Here is a 24,130-nt window from a genome sequence, read left to right as displayed (position 1 = left end):
TGCATCTTCATAAAGGCAGTGTGGACTCTGTGACACCCAGAAACTCATCCTGTGCTACTGCTTTATGGCCAGGTGAGATACAGGAACCTGCCAATGACACCCCTCCATCTCTCCCTCTCTCCCTCTGTGTATTTTGGTAAGACTCCTTTAGCATGTAATTAACTGAATACCAGGAATATTCATTAGCCTAAGGAGCCTGTTCCTCCTCAGTAAACCACACCACCTGAGCTGCATACATCTTCTATTCAGAGTAAAACAGGCACATTTTCTTAGTGTAACAATTTTTTTTTTTTATTTCAGTTACTTTTTCACATAAAACTTTATGTAAGCTACAAAAATCGTGAAATGCAGAAATGGTATTAAAACTGCAAACTTAAAAGTTTAGATTAAAAAAAAAATCAGTCTTTCCCTGCTAACAATGACCATTTAAAACGAACCATATTTTGATGGATTCATTTAATAAACATACCATACACTTCTCAAAAATAAATAAAGAACAACATCAGAAAAACCAATACTATCAACAACATGAAGCATTTAATCATCTTTTTTCTTTTCTTTGAAAGACATAAATGAAATTTCTAGGCACAGTTTTAGGCATTATAGAGGACACAGAGGCAATAGGTTAGTGTGCACTGCGCTGTACAAAAATACAGTCTGAATAAATTACATTGCTAGCCATAAGATTAGACTTCACTTACCAGTCAGTTCATTGCATGTTTAATAATATACAGTTACATGCTAATCCATATATATCATTTATATTTCAAACACATAGGTCTCTCTATATTTGTTTTTAAAATTTACAAAAGCTAAACGAAGTTGTGCAAGAAATCCAGAAGAGGTGCTGGGTATTTGTCAGCACCGGACGGTATACTTTAAGCTTAAAAAATACAAATAACTAGCCCTGCTTGCAAGTTTGCTATATATATATATATTTATTCATATATATTTGGAAGAAAAAAAATGGATTTGTTGTGGGAGAGAATCATTCTGCCAGTGAGATAAAGTCAAACAACTGAAACAATGGTGACATGACACAAGCACAACATACAAAATTATTAATTTGTCGTACGTACACTCAGGACACAGACTTGCATCTTTTTTGTGGCTAAAAAAACCCCCAAGAATCAGCACAAAGTTGCATTTACCTTTAGTTCTGTTCTGAGAAACAGAATGCTTGTCAAAATTTGCAATGGTAAAGAGGAAAAAAAAAGACACTGCAGTAGCAACCTAAGCTAAAGGTAGGTACCTAAATCCACATACTGAATGCCCAAACACAAAGGTCCTGAGGAGTCTGAGGTGGGTCCTAATAGACTGCATCCCCTTCAAGAGGAAAAGCAGATGTTGGGACTGAAAATCAGATCTCTGACTCAACTGTGAATCAAGAACCTTGTCTTTAGGCATTCACGTTTGTAAATTGTTGTGCCTGAACGCCTTTCTCATTAACAGCCAGTGACTTGCAGAGCACACACCATTCATTTGCATCTGCCTTAGGCCTGGCAGCTGCTTTCACTCAAACTCTACATAAAGAAAAACAATTTGATAAATTAGTGGCTACGTGGGTCCAGCATTGTACCTTCTTGTCAGCACAAATGCTGGCCCCAAAACACCATCTCCTTAGAAAGGTACAGACATCTTCTCACAGTGGGCTTCTCTGCACTAATCTAATTCCCATGCCAAACTACAATGTTCTCCATGCTGCTAAATAAAAGCAGAACTACACAGCTGTTCAGAAAAATACTGAGTGAACTATATAGTGAGTATCTGCCTTAAGTCAGTCTCAGGAAATAAAGCAGAGTTACAAATGCTCTCTTGGTGCCTGTGAAATAACTGGAGCCAAGTTTTCCTCTCATCCTTTTTGTTCTCCAGGCATTGCCATGCAGTCCCTTCCATGTCAAGCTGTCATTTTGCTCCGTCTAATCTAATTAATCACCACTGCTCATTCGGAATATTCTGCCACAGTAGTAAAGACTGAACTCCAGAGCATGCCAGAGTTTTATAAACCATCTCCACAAGCCAGCAATACTTGCACAGTGACTTCCTAAAGGCAGCCCTGTGGTCATTGCAGACCCTTAGCACCCTGGAGATGGTGGCCCAGCAGAAACACAAGAGATGCCATCTGAACACCCAGTAATTCAGGAGCCTTTTCCGTGGAACCAGCAAAACCGTTTGTGTAGAGGTGGATGTGCAACCCCAGCATATCTGCTTGTGTAGAGGTCCACACAGAATATATTTTAAATTTCTCCAATAAAAAAAATAGTTATTTCTAAAGATTACAATTGTATAAAAATATGCTTATAATTAATTGAAAATATCCAAATAAGCAAATTGTAAACAAAAATAAAAGTGATGCGGATTAAATTCATGTGAAGGTTCTCCCTATTTTATCTTGGGTTTCATTTCATGAGTACAGTCTCTGGATGTTTTAAGTGGGAAACATACTAAGTCAGGAGTAATCAGATGTACATAATCACCAAAGAGTCCACTAGAAACTCAGTTTTTAAAAACAAGAGATTACCTCCTGAAGTGCTAATGTTTTAATATGGACATGATGGTGTCTTAGCTGTATTCTTGATGATCAGGGACACTCACAACCTAACCAGATTTTTAAAAAATGGCAGTTTTTAAATTTGCAACACCCTTAGAAAAGAATTTTTAGCAAGTATTATATTACACATGGAATAGCAAGAAGTTATTTTTGTCGAGTTCTACCTTAACTTGATGTGAACTTTTAAGCATTTCCCATAACACAGAGTCTGTACAAGGGCATATACAGAAGACAAACCGTTGTGTGTTTATTTTGTAACACCAATAAAAATTGAGGGTACCAATCCAAGACTTTCAAGAATGTGTACAAAGTTAGTATTTTAACCACTGCATCACAGCTCATATTACAATTTTAGGATGAATCATTTCTCTCCCTCTGCATATATATTTGCATTATATATATTCATTTATACTAACAAATACCTTTCAAAAATATAACTGAACTTGTTCCATATGCATTCTTTTCATGACAATGTTTGCAAGTTAAATGGTTACTCGGGACAACTGCAATTCATTCACACATTTTAGATGTCCCAGGGACAGAACAGGTCTTTTTCTATTCCCCTTTATCTTCACCCCTCCAGCAAAACACTGAGAGCTGAGACAACTTCCAACTACACAGTCAGAAGCACATGTCTCTGGGTTTGGACTTCCTTCAACAATCTGCTACAGCTGGCACGGTGATGTCAATTACTAATTCATGAAATCCTGTGTGGGTTGGTGGCTTGTTTGGGTTTTTCTTTTTTTTTTTTAATTATTCTACCAGCAGACTGTTGAATGCAGATATTAGACAAGTCATTAACCAGTTACATTCACTGCCCTCAACACAGTCCCTTGCAACTAATTCCTTAAGAGTGCTTTTGAGCAAGTAACAAGGGGCCAACTCAGCCTATTGTACACGATGCCATTGCCTGCTTATCAGACATCTGAATCCTCTATGATACAGGGAAACTTCTAAATGGAGCCCATACCAGCTGCTCCCCTGAAGGCAATAGCAGATGCAGGCATTGCATTCTCATTCCAACTAGTTTTCTCACAATGATCGCTGTCACGTAGATCCTTTTGCTTGTTGTCAGGAAAAATGAAGTTTATGTATCAGCAGCTTGCAGCATCTGCCTATGAAAGATCAGCAATCCTAGTGTTTGCAGTTCTTCTAAATGGTTGTAAAAGCTGGTTACAGTGTTCACACCCAAAAGGCAAAGGCTATTTTATCAACAGAGCAGACTGTTTGGTGCTCCACAAGTGTTCTAAAAAAACTGTGAGCTAGAAAAGATGGGGAAATCCTTTTTTTTTTAATTTTTCTTTTCATTAAATGATTCTAGTAATAGTCTTCATAGTTCTTAGGGTTCAGGCAATAAAGAATGGCACCCCCAAATGAAAATATAGTTGCACCCCATGCCAGGCCATAGCCCCAGTTGAATTCATGGTATATTTTCAAGCTGACCGTTTCGATGAACTTGATTGGGTAAAGGACTAAGCTGCAGACCTGGAGAACAACTGAAAGAGAAAAAAAAATACAAATGTCAGAAGAAGCCTTATTTTGCTTCCCCAAAACAAAGAAAATATCAAATAACTGAAATTCACATTTAAAATGCTTTTGGAAAGTTTTAGCTTGTAAGTGCTGCCCTTTTTAAATCACCTTCATTTCAGTCACAGACAATAGAGCAGCTCTTCCATACTCCCTTGCTGATCAACAAATATTATGGCTGTGATATAATGATGATCCTTCAAATGTCCACAAAATAAACAGTGAGAGTAGTATTTCCCAAATTCTTTTCTGTTTCTCCTTTGTATTTTAGTTTGCAGTCATTACTCCTTCCATAACAGAAAAACTTGTTCTATTGCCATTATAAATAAGTCAAAACGAGAAGCGAGAATACATATTAAGAAATGTTGCTGAGAATCAAATAATTTACTTAGCCTAGAAATAATTCATTGTCATAGGTGATATATACTTGTGCTCAGTAGAGACTCAGTGAATCACATATTTCATATTCATTACTGTGTTCTGCAAGAAGAATTAATGGCATTCTTGCACAGAATACCAAGGAAACTATAAAATTTGATCAGTCACTAAACTTCAAGCCAGCAAACTATTATGAATTTAGGGGGTGGGTCAGAAATACTGTTTGATGAAAGAAGATAATAAAATAGGTCAAATCCAAAACATTAAAAGCTTCAAAATCAATACTTCCTATAGCACTGAGATCCACAGACAGACATTGGCCATTTCACTCACACACACAGCCTTCCTTGCCAAACTGGCCCCTTTCATTAGCCCTGGAGACAAATGCTCACCTGTCCTGAGGACAGGGCTGCTATGGGGAGATCATACCCCATGTTCATCACAACCTCAGTGATAAAACTCTGTAAGGCAGTCACTGGAAATTTCAGCTCATCCACCTTAGCCTACAGAGTAGTCTTTGGACCCTTACTTGAGACTGGCAATCTGAATAATGTTTGCACAGTGGATTTTCTGATGTGGGTATCAAAATCCACAGGACTTTTATTTAATTATACACTTATTGAAGTGTTACTTAATATTATTCCATTTGATTATAATTTTTTGTCTGTCAGCTCACAAAATACTGTGCAACGTTTGAGAAACTCTGGCAGGGTACACTGGGAAAAGCACCTACTCTTATGAAAAGATTATGCATTCCAGTTCTGTATAATGAGAGCATCTTTGCATCCAAAAGCACCTCAACATATGCTCAGCTTTCAGACACATCTTTAAGACCATTCAAGGTCAAAAAGGATTTCTGAAAATGTATGGAAATAGATGAGTTTTTCTTTAGTGCCTTCCTGCACTGGGGATGCAGCATCTCTGCTGAGTCAGTGCAGAAACTGCTCCATGTGTGTCTGTGTCAAGTGCAAACCAAGGAAGTCTCCACCTTCCACAGTGTAACATATGAAGTATGCTTAATTTCAATCTACAGATTGGACTTGTCAAAACACAACCAAAAAAAAAAAGTGATTCCCTTGGAAGAGGAACATGTTGCTAAAGCAGCAACACACACAAGAGGGTTTTTTGACATTTCCATAGTGAGGGTTCCAGCTTTCCCTACTATTGATCCAGATTTGCTATTGTAGAACTCAGAGCAAGTGCTGGCAGCAAGTGGCTGGTGGGAGCAGCCACCCTCCATAGCACTGTCATCACTTTGCACTGATTTTGCCTTCTGTCATTGTTTTTCCCTGCAGAGCAGGAAGGGAGCTGTGCAAGTAGAGACAGCAGTCAGCAAAGTTATGAGAAATGACCAGCATGACCCCAAAAGATGTTGAAAGCAATGCTTGCAACTCCTGGTCTGTTTCTAATGAATTTACAGGAACTCCATGCTATGCTGACCTGCTAAGGGAAGTGCTTTACTGTACTATCTTTCTTCAGAAGCACAAGTCTTTTCCTGCAGAAAAAACAGGCTGCAAAGGAAATCTTTAAAAATCTGCTACTCAAATGCTGTTCAGAGAAGACTAATCATCTCAAACTTGATTGTTCTCTTCAAATGTAGACACATTTTTATGAAGCACTATGATGTTTGCAATATGGGAACAGGAATACTGGTTTTATTCCATTCACATGAAATGTAAGCAATTATACATACTCATCATATTAAACATGCAGAAATCATAAGAAATGCTTTAAAAGTAGGAAAATATAATTTCAGTCATCTTTTTTTTTTCTTTGTCCAAATGTTTGACTATAAATTTTGACGTCAAAAAAAACCCCCACTTATGATGAGGCTTTCTAATTTATCTGTAATTATGAAAATGCTGGTGCTGGCTTAGTAAGTTCTGCACTTCTGTTCTCTACCTCCTGCTCATTTCGGATCAATAAAGCACTTCATTAATAAGTGCTGGGTGTTTCACAGATTACCTGAAAAAGTAGCTGTAACAATGATAGGAAAAAAAATATTCCTAAATATTCCTCTTTTCAGTGCCAAGCAAGATGGCAGTAATGAGAGGGACACTAATCTCAGAGTCAGGATGGACATCAACAAGGAAAGAAGTATCATAAGGAGGGCAGTAAGGGCCCAGGACAACATGCTTGGCAAGACTGTGACATCTTCATGCTTGAATTTCTTCAAAACTGGACCAGACAAAACTGTCAGTGTTAGTGACCATGCTGCCTCAAAAAGGAGATTGGAGCACATAACCTAGAGAGTATTTTCCCCAACAGTATTTCTTTGATATTATGACTCTTTGCTGCCCTGTAGCAAACTGAACTACATTCTACTGAAATCAGTCCTACTTTTTCAGACCATTCCATCAACTTCACAAAATCAAATTCTGGTTTTCAATGTTTCCGAAATGTTTTCTACTTCCACTGTAAAATTTGAAAAGTAAACTTTCATTCTGTCTTCTACATCATTATGAAAATAGGTGATAGCACAGAACTAAGGATGCAATCCAACTGTGCTCTCTCTATCAGAATTAAAAGATACCTCCTTAAGTATTCTTCAATTATTATCTGCCACCATTTTATACTACTATCTTACCTGTAATATTTTCACTTAGCCACTGTTTTCCCTATCTTGCATGTAAAAGCATCTTGTGAAATGTATTAAAAGCTCTCCAATGTCCCCAGGACAGTCTTCCAAACACTGTCACAACTGTTGAAACAGCACCAAAAGGCAAGCATCTTTAATTTTTCTTTTGTTTCTTTTATGGACTTTCAGCAAGCACACTTCCTATTTCTGCCCCTAAATTAGACTTGGTTAGCACTTAGTTAAACAGTAAGTGTATCATGAAACTCCTGCACTGACAAGTTTGTGAGCTTGCACTTTGAGGGCCAGTTTGATTCATGAGCTCTAAGACACCCCAGCAGGTCCATGAGCTGGAGACTCCCCTAGAGCACAGAGGCACACAAGCCAAGGTGGCTTCATGCAAAATTTCCTGCAACTGCCTCTCTGTCTGCTCCACATTTCTCCTGAGGTGTTCCTTCCTCTACCTCTCAACATTAAAATACATACTGTCAGCTCTAGGAGGACACATTCACATCTTTTCTTTACTTGCTGGCATATTTTCAGCATCTAGGTTGAATTTTGGTTTTTTTGGTCCCTTTCTTTCTCATCTCTTCCAGTCCTAGTCAGCCAATCTTCTCCCTCATCTACAGAGTTGCTGACTGAAACCTGAAGCTGAGGGGAAAAAAAATCAAAACTTGAAGGAAGAAAAACAGCCTGGAGCCAACTGTTTAGACTCTTATAAAGCACCTGGAAATAACTTTTCCATTTTGTCCTTTCTTCCACACAGAGACCTTTTCTACCCAACACCCACACATCATTAAACGTCTCTGGGAAATTCATACGCTGCCCTTTTTCCAGAGGCAGCTGACAGACTCCCAACCAGAGTTACACAGAATATTTAGTCTTGCCAGCACATTCACAGGTCAGGGTGGTGTTTATCCTGAAAGATTTGTGAAACCCACAGATGAAGGCTTGAATCCATGGAAAGCTGCATAAGGCACAAACTGCTACAATCTTAACCTTCCCCTCTTCAGTGGGGGATTCTTTCCATAATTCTTTCAAGACACATCATCCATATTCATCTCTACAATTGCTGACATCAAAGATAAAATCTGCAGGAAATGTCTTCTAACAATGTAAGTGTCAAATCCTGAAAGGATTCTCCTCAGATTTGCTAGATAATGAAGAAAACTGGGGCAGGTTGTCTTGGGCTCATCATCTCTCCTCTCATATGCTTCAGGTTATGGCTGTTCAAAATGCACATGCACACACACAGAGGCAAAGGGAAGATGTAAACACCATCATAAGCTAAAGAACCAATTTAATTTCCTCTTAGATTCAAGTAAGCATTAAAACCCTTCACCATCAACCTTTTGTAGTAAAGACTAGAAGCAATTTTATGCAGAGGAGAGCACATGAAGAGAAACAGTAGGATTTGAGGAAATCTTTTCTTGTGGAAAGCCATTTCTCTTTTTAGTACAAACTTTACTAAATGAGCAACACAGCAAGACAGGCATGTATGGCTGAATAATTACCGAGTTACTACACGATGTTATGAGAAATGAAGCCAAAAGCCAAACAAGAAACCAAAAGCCAAACTACAAAAATTACATAACCCCATTTCCTTCAAAGTTACCTGCCCAGCATACCTTATAAACCTCAGAATCAACACTAAATTTTAAAACAATGGCACCGGTACCTTTATTCATTTAACCAAGCAAGCAATGCAACACATAGAACAAAACCAGACGATTTTCACTCGGGGAATCTGATCCTAGGTTGCTTTAATTTCCTAAAAGCAAACTAAATGAAATCTAGGAATGTGTCTTGAGCACATAAAAGCGCATCTTGAAGGGCTTGGTTCCATCCAGGCAATGTTATCAGCAGGGGGCAGCAGGAGCCTTCCCGGAGTTCTGCTTCATCCCAAACTCCCTCCAATTCCACGCTCTCATCCTCTCATATCCTCCTAAGTGGCTTTTTTTAATACATCCCAAAGGTTCTGTCATCCTCTTCATTTCGGGCTATCAGAAGGGGCTTAAGCTGCTGGCTCCAATGCAGATGTGAGTGACAGGATGAAGGCAAACCATGGTTGGTGAATCTCAGGAGAATTTGAAACATCCATGCTGACAAAGCCCCAAAGCACCAGAATATATATAAAAGGAGATGATTTGATATTGTAATTGTACCTCACTGGACCAGTCTTACAGACAATTCAGAGTCTTAGGTCTCCCTTAAGATTTTGTGATAGTTTATATAAACTGTTCCATTTTTGTGTTTTTAAAACCAAACAGGGACTGCACTGTGACAGCTTGTTAAATTAATAACCAAGTGAGATGACACAACAAAATTAATTCCTTATGGCACAGGAGCATATATAAACACCTTGAAAGATAATCCTATTTATTTTCACATGTAGAGCTTCCAGGGTTCACCTTTGGGTATTAATTTCCCTGTTTTAAAATTGCAAAAGAGAGAACATTAAAATAAAAATGGTTTTGCATGAAGAATAAAAATGGGGACATCAAGCAGCACAAAGTCACAGATTAAAAATGGTATTTTGAGATTTATCCTCTGTAGCTTCTCCTGCTGCATGTACTTCATAAAACAATAAATATAATGCAAATAAATAATTGTTTATGAACTAATAATAGTGCAACTGCAAAAATGATTAATGCTGTGCAGAACTTACAGCCTGAGAAACCTCACTGGAGTTAAGAAAGAAGTAACCAAACACCTCTGGATTAGTATGCAGAATGAGGCATATCTCCCTCCATCAAAGTCCAGCTGCTCTCAGGAAATCTTTTTAACGATGCCAGGGCTTACCTGCAGCAAAGAGCATGACTGCGACTGGTCTGTAGAACCGCCTCCGAGATCCCACGCAGATGGAGATCAGCCCAACCAGGAAAGCTATGAGAATAATAGCAGCCCCACCCAGCAGCAGAGCCAGAGTAGCTATCTGCCAGTCTAAGGGGAAGAAAAAACAAAGAGGGGGAAAAAATAATTATACAATTTCAGTAAAACAAGCCCACAGGCCTGACAGAAACAAGAGAATATGAGGAACACAGAGGCTGCATCGAGGCTTGAGTAAACAAAGAGCTGTGTCTTGAATTTCTTTTTCCCCTAATTAGTGAATCACCTTCATAAAACAGATGTAACTCAGAAGCAAAGTGCCACAACCTCCCACGCTTACTCAAGCCTTAGTTGGCTTCGCCGGGATTTTGTCTCAAGTAAAACTGAGTAATTTGGTCCCCTGGTTTTTATCCAATTTAGAATGAGAAATTGAGGCTGGCTCAGAATCAGCTGGTGTTGGGTTAGCTGCCCCTCAGTCTGCTGTAACTTTCTCACAAAAGAGAGTGAAACTCCAACCTCTGCATGAGCTGATCAGGATGACACAGCAAGGGGAATGCGCGGAGCCTCATCGTACACACCTGTCCCTTGGGAAATACCAAGGCCACACAGTATGAGTAACAAAACTGAGGAGATGCTCAAAGGTTAAAAAAAATATATATACATTTTTTCAACACTAAAAGATAGCTGGAAGTCAAGAATTTCTAAAGGCAGTAACAATCATTAGCTGCAGACCCAGTCAAATATCAAGCCCATTTTAAAATGCCAGTTATCCTCAAGAGTCAGTTTCTTCCCCCAAAAGCAACCTCTGCACTTGTCCCAGACTATTTTCTAGTTATTCTGATATATAATGGATGCAGTTATAAACAACATATTTGCAGTCTTAAATCACATAAATCAGAATCCATTTGTAAGCTGATGGCCATGATTCATGTCTACAACATCCAAAATCTAACTTAAGAGCTTCTGTGGGACTTTAGAAAGGCACAGGCTTTGGGCTGTCTCTTTTCCCAAAAGAATATCTAAGACCTTTCCTCTCTCCAGTAGCAGGCATCAGGAAAAAGAATCAGATCACTATTTACTGCTAATCACTACTATTTACTAGTTCAAGAAGATGATATAAATTCAGTTCATGGGAAAAGGACCTATGGATCATTTGCATCTCACTACTTTGAAAATGCTACCAGTCACATGATACTCAGAATAAAATGTCCAAGTAAACAGAAAATGAGATAATTATTTGCAAATTAAATTTAGATATCTTAAGGTTACTAAAACAACAACAACAACGAATATTGTCTTTTGGGAATGAGTAAAAAGCACTGTTTTAAATAAACAAGGAATCCAGTTTCAAGAGGAATCTAATCTGCTGAAGATACAGACAGTGCAGCTGTGGAGTTTGGGAATGGAATGCTGGCACCTATTATCACCAAAAAGCCCTCACATATTACATGAAAAAAGATGAAGGAGATTAGAAGAAGAAAGTGGGTTGAAGAGCTATAAAAGCATTGCTTGAAAAGAAAGTGATTTTAAAGGGGGGTTTGTGCAAGTACACACGTTTATTTTCATTCTTTTCAGAAATCCAGGCATGTCCTTTACTAATAATTTAATTACTAGGTACTCAACCTTTGAAACTATTTTACTCCTTGTTTTATTACTGGACTAACCCCTGGGAACAATCTTTCATTCTATCATCAGCATGCAATCTCTAAATCTCTAATGCCAGTTTGTTGTGTGTCCCACTGCTACACTATCACTATTGGGATGGAAATATGATTTTAGGACTGGACAGAGATGTTTCAGCAAGTGGTTTTTAATATTAACATGAGCCTTCAGAAACTCCAAGAGGTTAGTGTGCTGATGATTTAGAAAGGATTTTTCCAATATCAAAGTGCATTGCAGATACAAAACCCAGAAATAAATAAAGAGAATGGATCACTTTGGAACAATATGAAAGGAATCCTTACACTAGAAAACTACACAGATAGACCAGCCACATAAATCCATATCACACCAAAGTTAAAAGACACATAAAATTGATTAAATAAATCAAAGAGCCAGACAGGAAAACTCAGAAACTAAAATTTTTTGAAAGTCACCACAAATAATTAAATATTAAATGTTATCTTGGCATTGATCAGGTGCCAAACTGTAATGAAAAGGGATGTGTACAACACTGGAGTAGCAGCTAAATGGAAAAACAGGTTAAGCATCCTATTGCTTTCCAAAACCACACTGGAAAAAACACCAAAAAACTGATAATAAATTAGGCAAAGATGACATAAGTGCAGGGTTAGAATAAAGTTTAACTTCCAGGACAAATATACAGATTTTAGAAAGGTTAAAAAATAAACAAATTACCTTACTATAGCACTGATGTGGGAGGCAAAAGGACAAATGAGTGTTGGGAGACACCTACACTCCTAACTAAAAAAGAACTGCCTTGAATAAACAAAATTAATTTCTTGAGTAAGACAACCTACTCAGAGACGCTGACAGCAGGGCAAAACCAAGGCTCTTACTGCTCCCCACTACCAGCTGGGGGCCAGGTACTGAATGCTGTGCTCTGGGCACACCTGGAATTGCCTGTTTATTTTAGCACCTTTCACAGGAGCATACAATGCTACCAGCCTTTGCCTTGAGCTGCAGGGACTTTGGCTGAAGAACATTGTGAAGGTCAGACATTAGTGCATGAAGAATATAGGACTAAACTTTCCTATAGTGGCTGCCATAGTAACTACATGTTTAAATCTCTGTGTCATCTTGGAAAAAATGTTAACTTTCAATTCTGAAAGCCATTTGATCTGGTGACAAAATAAAGCTTATGGTGGACTAAGAAAGCAAAATATTCTGCATGGGTCTTCTACTTAACAGCAATTTTTTACCTTTTATTTATTTTTTTTTAATCCAGGCCATTGGTCTTTGCACAAAATAAAATAAAGATCCAAAGAACCACTACCTCTGAAGGCAGAGCACCCTGTAAATCAAGTATCTATAATATAAACACATAGAGCAAACAGAGCTTTTCTACAAAAAGAGCTGTAGTGTTTCTCAGACTACCCAAGAGTGATTTACAGGACACAGCATCAGAATGGGATCAGGAGATTGTTCTGTTACACAGTGCTACTGGTACACAGAACACAAACATCATAAACCTACTTTAGAGCATCCAAAATATGCCTGTACCTCTTCTAGGCATGCACCAATCTTGCAAAGAAGTAACTAATAAGAACTGTAAGTTCAGGAGCCTCAGCAGTTCAGTGAGACTGCTTTTCCTCACAGAGATAGAAATATGAAAAAACAGAGGTAAAATGGGGCCTTACAGATGATAATTATTACTCATCTGCATACAAAACACAATTGGTTACACTTGAAGAGTACACATCAGTCTTTTTCACTGTACACCACTACAGGTTTTTAAACTACACATCTATTATCTAAGAAAAGTATTAGGAACTAGTAAAAAAACTAATAAAACTCACAGAAATGTTGATAAATTTTTAGACTTTAAAAAGCACTGTGACCTAATACCCAAATAAGATTTCCTTTATTGGTTTAGATAAACTTGAGATCTTTTCAGTGTTCCACCATTTTAGCAATACATTATGAACTACACCAGTAGTGCCACCTATCCCATGCAAACTAGAATTAAGACATTTTTGACAATTATTAGGTAACTCGAGAGATTTCTTAAGAAAAGGCTCACTTAATGTATCCTATTTTTAGGTCTGAAAATCCCCAAGAAGCATTCCAATGTCTATAACCATGAGAAAGACATACTGCAGTTCTGACAGCGATTACAGTGTTTGCATATTTTTGACTATAACAATCTGCCCATTAGTTTGGGGATGTGGGCTTCAGTATTTGGAAATATATATCAATATGAACCTAGGCACTTGAGACATATTTTCAATACATATTTGGTGAAAAAAAATTATTAAAATTACCATCTTCAGTTAAAAAAAAAAACAAAACAAACCACCAAACCATGATGATACAGTTTTTTTTCAGTTAGTTCCTCATACAACAGTCTGTGCCTTTCTGGGGGACAGCTTGGTCTCCTTGCTATTTGGAAATTCTGCCTGTTTCTTAGTGACCCAGAGGCACAGTGTCAACTGTACACTGACATTTCTAACTCTCCTCGCTTCTTTCCCCAAAAGAAATGACCCAAGGCTTTGAGCTGTGATTTTTAATTAAGAGCAGTGCTATTTCCTCAATTCCTTGGACAAAATAATACTTCACTACTAGGAAAAAATCAGGGAAAGCCATAAAAGAAGAAGAAATCACATCAAAGTCCTGAAATGTCTATTTTAATAACTAGGTCCTTTTTTAATACAAGAAAGATCAATGCAAAAGGCTAGCACAGATGTCATGTTTTCAGTAAGGTACCCCAAAATTAATTAAATATTTTTTTCAACATGGTATTCTACCAAGCAAAAGAAATAGAAGTGGTGGGCATAGAAACATACTGTGGAATATGTGAAACATTGGTGTATAGGGCTATTCCAGACAGGGCATGTGAAGTGAATTAATTTCTTAAGATACAATCAAATATTCCTTTCTTCCATACAATGGCTCTCCAACAAGTCTTCTCATAAAGGCTGAAGTACCAAAATGCATGCAGCTGTTACATGATGAAGGCAATGCCTGACCTTCTAAACCAAACAAAATCTTGGTAAGAAACAAAAACATAACACTCAAGTTTTTCTGATTCATTGCAATGCTTCTATTTATCAAGTACCTGCCCTCAGACAATAAATACTCTAAGAAATTGCAATATAGCATTTAAAATCAAGAATAATGATTTTGAAATAATGTGTGAAGCAGAGAAACCTGAGGCACCCACACATAAGAAATTAAATGTAACCCACTGAGTATCATAAAATCCAACTTAAATAAATAGGATAGCTAGAGATATTCCCAATTGCTTCATATTCAAACTTAGATATCAAATAGCCAACAAAAGTTTGAGAAATGTAGTGCATATATAAAAACATAAAGGCAAACTCTAGTTCCTAGAAGTGTTTTGGTTACATGATCAATAAGATTTCTTCTTTCTTCAGCAGGATCATGAGCAGAGGCCTCTGTGCAAGGTGAAGATCCACTGAATTCTGTAGAAAAGCTGAGGAACAGCAGGGGCCATTAAGATCTCACGTCAAATTACTCCACAGAGGTCACCTCTGGAGCCTCTACCCGAGGCAGAATGATGGTTTTCAAAGAGCTGCTCAGAAGAATTCTGCCCTGGGTGAAGGGATGCTGGCTGAAGCTGGGAAGCCCAGTGCCTGGGAGTTCCTGGGTCCACACTCCTGCAGAGCCAGCCTGCACGTGCAGTCCTTTGGGATCCCACAGTGGAAAACACTTCTGCACTCTGCAGGCACAAGTGCATCCTGGCAAGATCCATACCAAACCTCCATAAGCTGCTCTAGCCACAGCTTTTCACAGTTGAGCCTTGTACAAAAATAACAATAAATAAGTATTTTCTGCTCGTTGATTAGTATAGTATGTTTACTAGTGCTGGCTGCTGCAGACATACTCTGGCTTTTGTATTTTCTTTTTATTTTATGGATTGAGAGTAAGATTTTTCTGAAGTAGGAAAATTACTTGTGCATGTGGTACTCAAGTCACTCAGACACTTGAAAAGCATTACCAGAGCTACAGAAACCAGTCAGCTCTGGTTTAAAGCACAATTTCCTCGAGAGAACTCACTTCACACCAAGGCTTTCTTTTAGAAGCCATAAATTTAAACAAATGAAACAGCTACATTAAGTCACAGATATGTTAAAAAGGACATGACATTTTCCCTAAGAAGTCTGTCTTTATCCACAGACAGCAGCATGTGGTTCAAAGCCCTGGATAACCCAAGTGCTGCACAACACCCATGGGACTAACAGGAAGACTTTCCCATAGCTCCAATTCACCAGGACATTGACAACACCCAAAGAGAAATTTAAGCATTTAATGCTGGGTGCAAAAATCCCTAAGTGCCTCCTAAGGATAATTCAGAGGCTCTACATAAGGCATCAGTCATTTTGCATTTACTGTACAAGAGGCTTGTAGGATGTTTTAGTGTTCCTGATGCCAAGTGAAGAGTCACTTAGAATCAGTCAAAGAAAAAGAGAACAAGAAGAGAGACATCCAAAAAACAGTGCAGACCCTGTGTCTTACAGAGGTGCAGAATGCTAATGGATAATGAAGGCAGCCAACCAGTGAAGGAGGAAAGGCAGAGAACTCCTTAGCTGCCATACCCAGGGGCTAGAGAGTTTCTCAGAAGCTGCAAGGCCTTTGCTTCCCAGCTCTGGCTCCAGACTCTTAACCTCACACCTCTGCTCCCTTTTCCCAGTGGGATTTCCTGATTGCTAGGGTATGCTGTAACTGCCCTCCTCTGTCTGCTGGACCCAAGGCACAAAAAGATTTATGAGATCCATGAACAAATAGGTACAAGGAAATCCAGATCTGAGTCTTGCTCTAGAGAGCCTCTTATTTAACTGGTCCCTTCCAATGCTCTGTTGCTGTTGATGCAGCTTTCCCCTTCTGCACAGGAATGCTGACCATCACTGGATGGTGGCCCAGACTCAGGGCTCTCTCACCTTTGAGGGCAAAAGGCCTTAGCAGCTCCCTACAGAGCTGCTATCCTCTCACCTGGGCTCCTCCTGTGGCTTTCCTCTTCTCAAGAGCAAGGTAACTTGTCACTCTAAGACATGAAACAACACGACGTGCACACACTGCTGCTCTCAAGGTAAAAAGGGAAGTTTATTTTCTGACTCCAACATTTATAGATTTCCAAAAGTGACAGTGGATTGGAGGGTGAAAGTGCCACCTCTCCAATGACACTGGACAAACCAACAGTTGATCAGATTTCTCCTCCTCCATAAAAGAATGCAAAACAATGAGTTATTTACAGAAAGTGTGTGAAAAAGTTCATTACAAGAATGTAAACATCCAGAAGGCTTAGAAAATCCTAAAAAATCAGGGTGACAGTAACTGAGATGAGAGAGGAAGAGGGTGACTATTCCAGGTAAGGTAACAAACAGCCCACTGGCAGGGTGCTCCAGGCAGAAGGTGCTCTCCCCCCAGCCACCCTCCTCAGCCTGGAAAGAACGTGCTTGATAGTCTGGGGGAAGAACTAGCAGCCACTATGCAGACTGCTCACCTCGCCATGGAAAGCAGTGTCCCTCACCTTCCACCCAAAAATACCACTGGGAGTGCAGGAAACAATTGGGTTATATCTGTAAAAATATGGTAAGCAACTCTACTGCTGTGGGAAAGAGACAGCAAGACAACAAAATGGTCTAAATGCCAGGGGAGGTGCAGATGCATGAGCAACTTGAAATGCAGCAGGTGCTTGCTCATCTGCCCATGGACACACACCTCTCCTGAAGAATCAAGCTTGCATTCTTTGTTTATATGAAATATATACAAATATACATCCCAACATGTGGATTGGGATGAGGAATGTTGTATGTCTGCTCTGTGGTCCATCTTTATTTCTAAAATCACCAAGTCCTTTAAACATAGCACAACTTCAAATAAAAAATTAAATGGTGCCATTATTTAGATCTTTATTTTACCATTTATAAGCCACACACATTGCACGCTGCTTTTGCCAACAGAGGACTTCAAGACAAGCACAGCATTACAGAAAATCATGTAATCTATAATTCATTCACAGAATAGTACAGCATGTACTCAGGCATTTCCTCTATTGGATACACAGCATTCTTCTGAGATTTGCTTGTTACTATGTCATTTTAATTATTGTATATTCATTCATTCAATGAAAATAATAAAAAAACCTCAAACAACTGCACACACCCACAACTTTGAGAACTTCACAAAAACCTGGAACTCTTAGAACTCTGCCATTAGGAAAGAAGTGTGGGAGATGTGTTATACAAGCTTTTCACAGTAAGCTCAGTATTTCTGACCTCTTCTATAAAAGCTACTACTTTTTAGCAATCTGAAATACTATGCTTTGCATTGGAAGTGGAAGTACCTATTTTCCACAGTTATCAATGTTCTTCCAGAAAAACGGCAATCTTCTGCAACTTTCAAAACACATTCCATTGTTCCTTGAGAAGAACAATTAGCATTTTAAAGAGTTTGAGGTGTACTTCCCATGAGAACGATGACTTTAAGTGGAACAAGTGAAATACATAAAGCAATACAGCTGGCTGGACTTTACCACTCCTCCTGTTACTCTGAATCCTATGTGGTCATATTGGGCCACAAATCAGTAGCAGAGGCAAGGCCACTCTCTATGCAATTCTAAATATAAAAATCTCATCAAATATTAAAACTTCTTGCATTATCCCTAACTCCAGGGACATCATATTTAATAAACAGAACTTAAAGCAACAGGATACATTACTAATTTTAAAATTGCAATGAACAACAGCAGTAGCAATAACCCACTATAGCTACAAGTCTTTATTTATTTTTTAGGAGTATTATCACTGATAAGGTGTGAGATGCTCTTGCCCTGATCACACAAACATCACAGATGTGCTCTAAGCACATCTTTTACTGCTTGGAGAAGGGTGGCTGCAATGGCAGCCTCCACCATACTAAAAGGTCCAGACTGAACAGGATTTGCTGCTCCCATGGCCTTGGGTCCATTTGTAAGAGAGGGAACATTCCTTAAAATATTCTCTCAGGGGCTGCTGTGAGGGGTAGTTAAGCCAATTCAAGGCATTCTGCACAGTTTGAAGAAGCCAGATAGGCATCAGGCATAAACAGAGTGTCAGTCATCACAGAATCAAGGATAATTTAAGTGGGAAGGGCATCTGGAAGTCACCTAGTTCAGCTCCCCATGCAAACAGGGCCAACCTTCAAGTCAGACTCAACTTCAAAATTAGATCAGCCTGCTTAGAGCCTTAGACACTGAGTGTGAAGTAGCATGGCTTTTGATTTTATATTCATCTTCAGATACAGTGCCGGGGATGATTATTAGAGCTAATACACAAAATGAAAGACTACAGTATTCAAAACCAGAAGGAACATTTTATTAATTCCTCCTTAGATTGTATGAGCCACTTTTTACAGGTAAGTAAAATCACATTCATTCTTCTGTTATTTCATAGCAAACTACCAGCCTTGCTGAGCTTTTTACAAATACATGTCAACATCAAATCTGAGCAATGATCCAGATTTTCTAATGAGGAAGCTGCTTTTGAGCTAGCAATTTCCCCTTGGAACAGCTCCTTAGATTCTGAACAAGGAGATACCATCCAAGAGTATTCTGGCATGTCAATTCAGATATCTGCATCTAATGTGTAATTAAGGTTAAGCCCCTTGAAGTGCTACCGAATGAACAGCCTCTGGTGCTGCTTTTATTTTAAGAACAAATTAGAACAAAATTACAAGCATAAAACTAGACTCAAGTTGTTTACTGCACTATGCTACAGGCTAAGCTTACCTTCATTGTTTGCTCATCACAAAGTTTAATACAGACTCAGAGACTCTGTTGCATGTATTTCCTGGAGATGCTTTGTTTTTCAGGTATTTCATGGGCAGTTGTAAAAGGGCATAATATTCTTGAAGAAAACTGAATGTTGCATAAAGAAATCCACAGGTTGTAAAGTAACAAAGCCATATACCCCACATTCACCAAAATGAATACAGTTAATCAAAACCATTCAAATGTATTTCTATATATGCTGTTTTCACAATAAACTGAAAGGCTGCAAAGGAGCCATTGTTTTCTATGAATAGCATATACACATATTTAAGTCAAAATAGACAATGTTCACCTGCAGGTTAGATTCTATGGAGCCCTTTATTTCTTCTACATTACATTTGTGTATCTTTGATTTAAAGAGCCATAGTGGCTGCAGTCTGTTGCAAAAATTCAAATTTACTGTTATTAATCTGCAGGAAGAAGAAAAGTACCTGTGATGGTATAGATATACCAGGCAGTTTTTTAGAGAATGCATTTAATTTTAATGCTGTGACAGGAATAAATATTCATATATAACTCTTGATAAATCTGCAAATAAACCACCACAAACGAGATATAATGCATTTCATAAGGTCTAAAAAATAAATTTGTTTAAAGAGACACAAGTTTAAAATACAGTGGGTCTAAAGACAACTTGTGCATCAGCCAAGGTAAGCTTTGATCACAGAAAACAGCTATATGCCAAGACAGGTGGTGAAACTTCAGAGCTTTACAACTGCATTTCTGAATTTCAAGATTTTATAATGAAGCTTTCCACACTGGCAACTTTGTTATTCATCTCCTGAAGTTGCTGCTAGTGGGAGATTTACTCAGATCCTAAAGACTCCAAAAAAAAAAAAAAAAAGCAAATTAAGATGAGATATTTTATAACTTTCAGATGTCAAAAAATTAATTTGACTCACTATTTTACATACTTGAACCATTATTATTGTGAAGTACTTCCACAAGTTTAAAAGTAGTATGTGAGCAAACAACACTTGCAAGTTACAAAAAAGCCATTGGAACAGTGAAAGAACGAATGTGAACACATGCTCCAGGCACTAGCAATGCTTCAGGAAAAATGAGATTATTCCCTGCTACAACAGCCAATGCAACCATGCTCTGTGCATTTCCTTCAGCTCTCCACTACCAAGTTGCCCTTCTGACAGCAGTCAGGGGTCCTACATCTAATTACAACAGAAGTTTTTAATTAAACCTCGAATATGCTTTAACAGCTTCTAGTGTGAGCATGCCCTTGATGGTGCCACTTGAGGTGCTCTCCTTCAAGGGATGATGAAGTAAATCTCTTAAAACCATGGGTGAAGATGCCTTTTTTCCTGTGTGTGCTGCTGCTTCTCACAGCTAGCTGCAAAGCTGCCTGCACTGGTATCAAGCTAAAAGAGCTTTCCCTGTGGGAGCTCTCCACTATCTGCAAAATCCTGCTTGCTGGATTCACAATGTAGGTGGAAAGTGCACTTAAAATATTAATGCCAGCACACAAAACGGTCTCAAATATGAGCCCAATCCAACTTGGTGAACTTAGTGGGAGCCCTCCTATTGGCTTTAATGGCAATTGTACCACAGTAGCAAAAGGCAAGAGGAAAACAGTGCAGTTTCTCATATTTCAGGTCTGGTCAGAATGCAGTACTCTGTGCTGAGCACAAGGAAAGTGAAGGGTTTATCCCAGTCACCTCAAGTAAAACCATCATTCACTTCTTCCACAGTAGCTTGTGAAACTTCCCTCTACTAGACTGGAAAGTATTTGAGGAAAATGGGTAAAGCTCATTTAAGAAACTTGAATAGAACTGGATAGGCAGGAATTTGTGCACGATAGAAGAAGGCACCAGCAGAGGACAGACCAGATTTTCAACACACAGCATCCAATGAAAACTACATCTCATTCCTATCCATCCTCATCCATTCATCTTCCACATCCCCACAGACAGACAGGTGACCAAGAGAGGAACAAGAGAGATTAGTGTCCTTTTATGCTGTTCCATAAGCTGTCCTGCTTCTCTCCCCGTCCCACTTTTGTGTGTGTCTGTGTCTGTGTGTGTGCACACACGCATGCGTGACGGGAGATGGATGGAGGGGGGAGCCCAGCAGAGCGTGTGGAGCTGGGGGGGATTGGAAGCAGGTTCTCATTCAAGCCATCTGAAAAGTCTTTCTGTAATCAAGGGGATACTATTTCAGGAGACAGGGAGAAGGGGCAAAGGATTCACGTTGCTAAGGAGACACATAGAAGCTGACATTCCTACATAAATTTCCATTTATACCAGGGAAGGAAAAGAAAGCACTCCAAACTTTGTGCAGACACCCTGGTAACTGACTGAAACATGCATTTCTTTACAATTCATTTTATATTACTTAAAACAAAATCCCAAAAAACATTTTAACCCTCAAATATTACTGCACACGACAGAAAAAAAACAAAATAAGCACAGCAGCAAAGGAACCTGTGTAATTCCAACTCAAACTGAGATCAGTTATTTCCCAGAACCTATACAAGGACTTCAGAGAACACAGGAAAACAAAACACACCAAGAATATAGTCAGTCCTTTGCTTTCCCTCCCAAAACAAACATCTTGTCCCTGAACGATTTACCCAAAAAGCACAGCAATCCAAACAGATGATTTATCAATGCAAGTGTGTGTATGGACAGGGATAAAAACGATGTAGAGGGAGGCTGGCTGCATTTGTCAGTGTTTCTGTTGGGGCTCCAGAAGTTGCTATCAGGCATAAAGTAAATAAAACCACCCATGAAAACCAAAACAATTATCACACTACAAAAGAATTTACTGAAAAATATTCAACAGGCAGCTTGTTTTTATCATTCACAACCCGTTTTTGAAGTACTCCAAGCAATAGTGAAATGACGTTAAAAAAAACAACAATCTGTGATCAAAGACCTAAAAAGGTGAAGTACGAATGAGCATCAAGAAATCACAACGGGGAGTGTGGCACGAAGGCAAAGGAGCGTGAAAGACGATGGGGAGATCAGTACGTGCTAGAGAAAGACACACACAAGACACAAGACACCCGGTGTGATGGAGAGAGTCCAAGCCCAGGCGTCCCCACTCTGGACAAAGTAGCAACCGGTTTTGGTTTAGGAAGCCCCAACTTTCCGGAACCTGAGACTTCTCAGATGGGGGCAGAGGGGCAGTATAAGATATTCGATCCCAAACAGTTTCTCACTGTATAGGGAAGCCACCACAGGGAAAAAAATAATCAAAACTAGTTCAAACTCGGGATCTTTGTGACAGTACCACGGCACATAGGGAACCAGTCACCATATGTGACTCGTTTCGCTCACTGAAGCCTCACACCTCCCGCACCCCGGGCACGATCCGAGCTCGGCGCTGCCCCTCCCGCACACGCCTCTCGCTGGGAGCGCCGCCGCCTCCGCCCCAGCCCGACCGCCGGCGAGATGCGGCTCGGGGAGGCTGGAGGAGGACGGGGAGAAGGAGGAGGATGGGGACGGGTGAAGAAGCCCGGGAAGGGAAGGGGTGCGGAGGGCGGGCGGACAAAGGTGCAGGCAGGGGACTCCAGCCTGCGCTGGGAGCCGGGCGGTGACCAGGGGCGGCAGGGGGCGAGGCAGGGAACCGGCGGGGGCAGCGGGGCACGGCCCCGGGCACTGCTCCGGTCCGGGGGGACTGGCCCCAGGAAGGGCTGGGATACACTCCCGAAGGAGACCAGGGTAAAGGAGAGGCAGCTTGAGGGATTCCGGTGGGTCAGCCAGGGCACGGCGAGGGGAAGGAATTCTCAGTGCCCGGGGTGCGGCCAAGGGAACGGGAGGCGGACGAGAAGGGGGAAAGCAGCAAGGGCTGGCGGCGGAGGGGAGCGGGGCAGCGGGGGCAGCCGAATCTCACCGCTGTGCAGCGTCGACTCGCAGAGCCAGCTGTCCAAGTTGCCGGGCTTGCGGCAGGACTCCCAGAGGGACAGGTAGTACTGGTGGTCCGCCGTCACCCAGGCGGGGCTCAGCACAGCTCCCAGGTCCAGGCACAGCGCCAGAAAGATGCAAACCAGCCCCACCAGCTTCAGCGGGGTCAGCACCGAGACGCGCACCTCCTCCATGCCGCTGCCGGCCGAAGCCATGGGGCCCAGGGGAGACGAGGAGGACGCGCTGCCGCCGGCCCCGAGGGGAACAGGAGCGAGAGCCCAGCTCCGCGCAGAAGGGGCGGGCGGAGGGAGAAGCGGCGAGACCAGCGCTGTCTAACGGTGGCGAGATGCGTTCGCAGGCGGCGGCAGCGCCGCTCCCTCCCGCCCTCCTCCGCCGTGCTCCCGCCCCGGTGTATCAGGTGCAGCCGCTCCCCCGGCCCTCCGGCGCCGCCCGGCCCGGCCCGGCCTGGCGCGGCGCGCTCCGCCCCATGCCCGCCCCTGCCGGGGGAGGCCGGGCCGCGCTCCGCGGGGAAGGGGCGGGGGCGCGGCCCCTGCCGGCCCCGCTCCGCCCCGCCGGGGCCGACTTTGGGCAACTTTCAGCGGCCGCAGGCGGCGCCCGGAGCCGCTCGCAGCGCCTCGCGTCGATTCCCGCTGCCCCCGAGCGGCCTCCCCGGCTTCCCTGGGGGCCTCGGCCGCGCCGGGAGCGGGAGAAGCGCCGGCTGTGCCCCGGCGGCCCCGCGATCGAGCCACAGCCCCCGGTGTGGCCGGGCACTGGGGGGGTCCCGGGCCGCACCCCCGGCCCCGCCGCGGCATCGCTGCAGCGAGGAACTGGGCGAAAGGAAAGGCCCCTCGGATGCAGGATTAGCCGTGCCTGATCTTGATTCTTCTTCTGGAGTGACCTTTAAATCGCAAGATATTAGTGGAGGGTTTAAAAAAATAATTCAGCGTTTCATTATT

The 24,130-nt window shown here is 41.0% G+C and overlaps 1 protein-coding gene across 1 annotated transcript; it reads right to left on the bottom strand.

The window, feature by feature from the left end:
• Positions 1-439: 439 nt before the first annotated feature.
• Positions 440-23,389, bottom strand: TMEM47 (transmembrane protein 47). Its single transcript, XM_071430337.1, has 3 exons — positions 23,164-23,389; positions 9,834-9,974; positions 440-4,047 (listed from the first exon to the last, which is right to left on the bottom strand). Exons 1-3 carry the CDS (start codon positions 23,387-23,389, stop codon positions 3,869-3,871), a joined length of 546 nt encoding a protein of 181 aa, XP_071286438.1. The 3' UTR covers positions 440-3,868.
• Between the last annotated feature and the right edge of the window lie 741 nt (positions 23,390-24,130).

Source organism: Agelaius tricolor, unplaced genomic scaffold (genome assembly GCF_023055355.1).
Source record: "Agelaius tricolor isolate 1412-34295 unplaced genomic scaffold, bAgeTri1.0.p SCAF_7, whole genome shotgun sequence".
Lineage (NCBI taxonomy): Eukaryota > Metazoa > Chordata > Aves > Passeriformes > Icteridae > Agelaius > Agelaius tricolor.
Note: the sequence above shows the minus strand (reverse complement) of the source record. Positions and strands in the feature narration are given on the sequence as shown.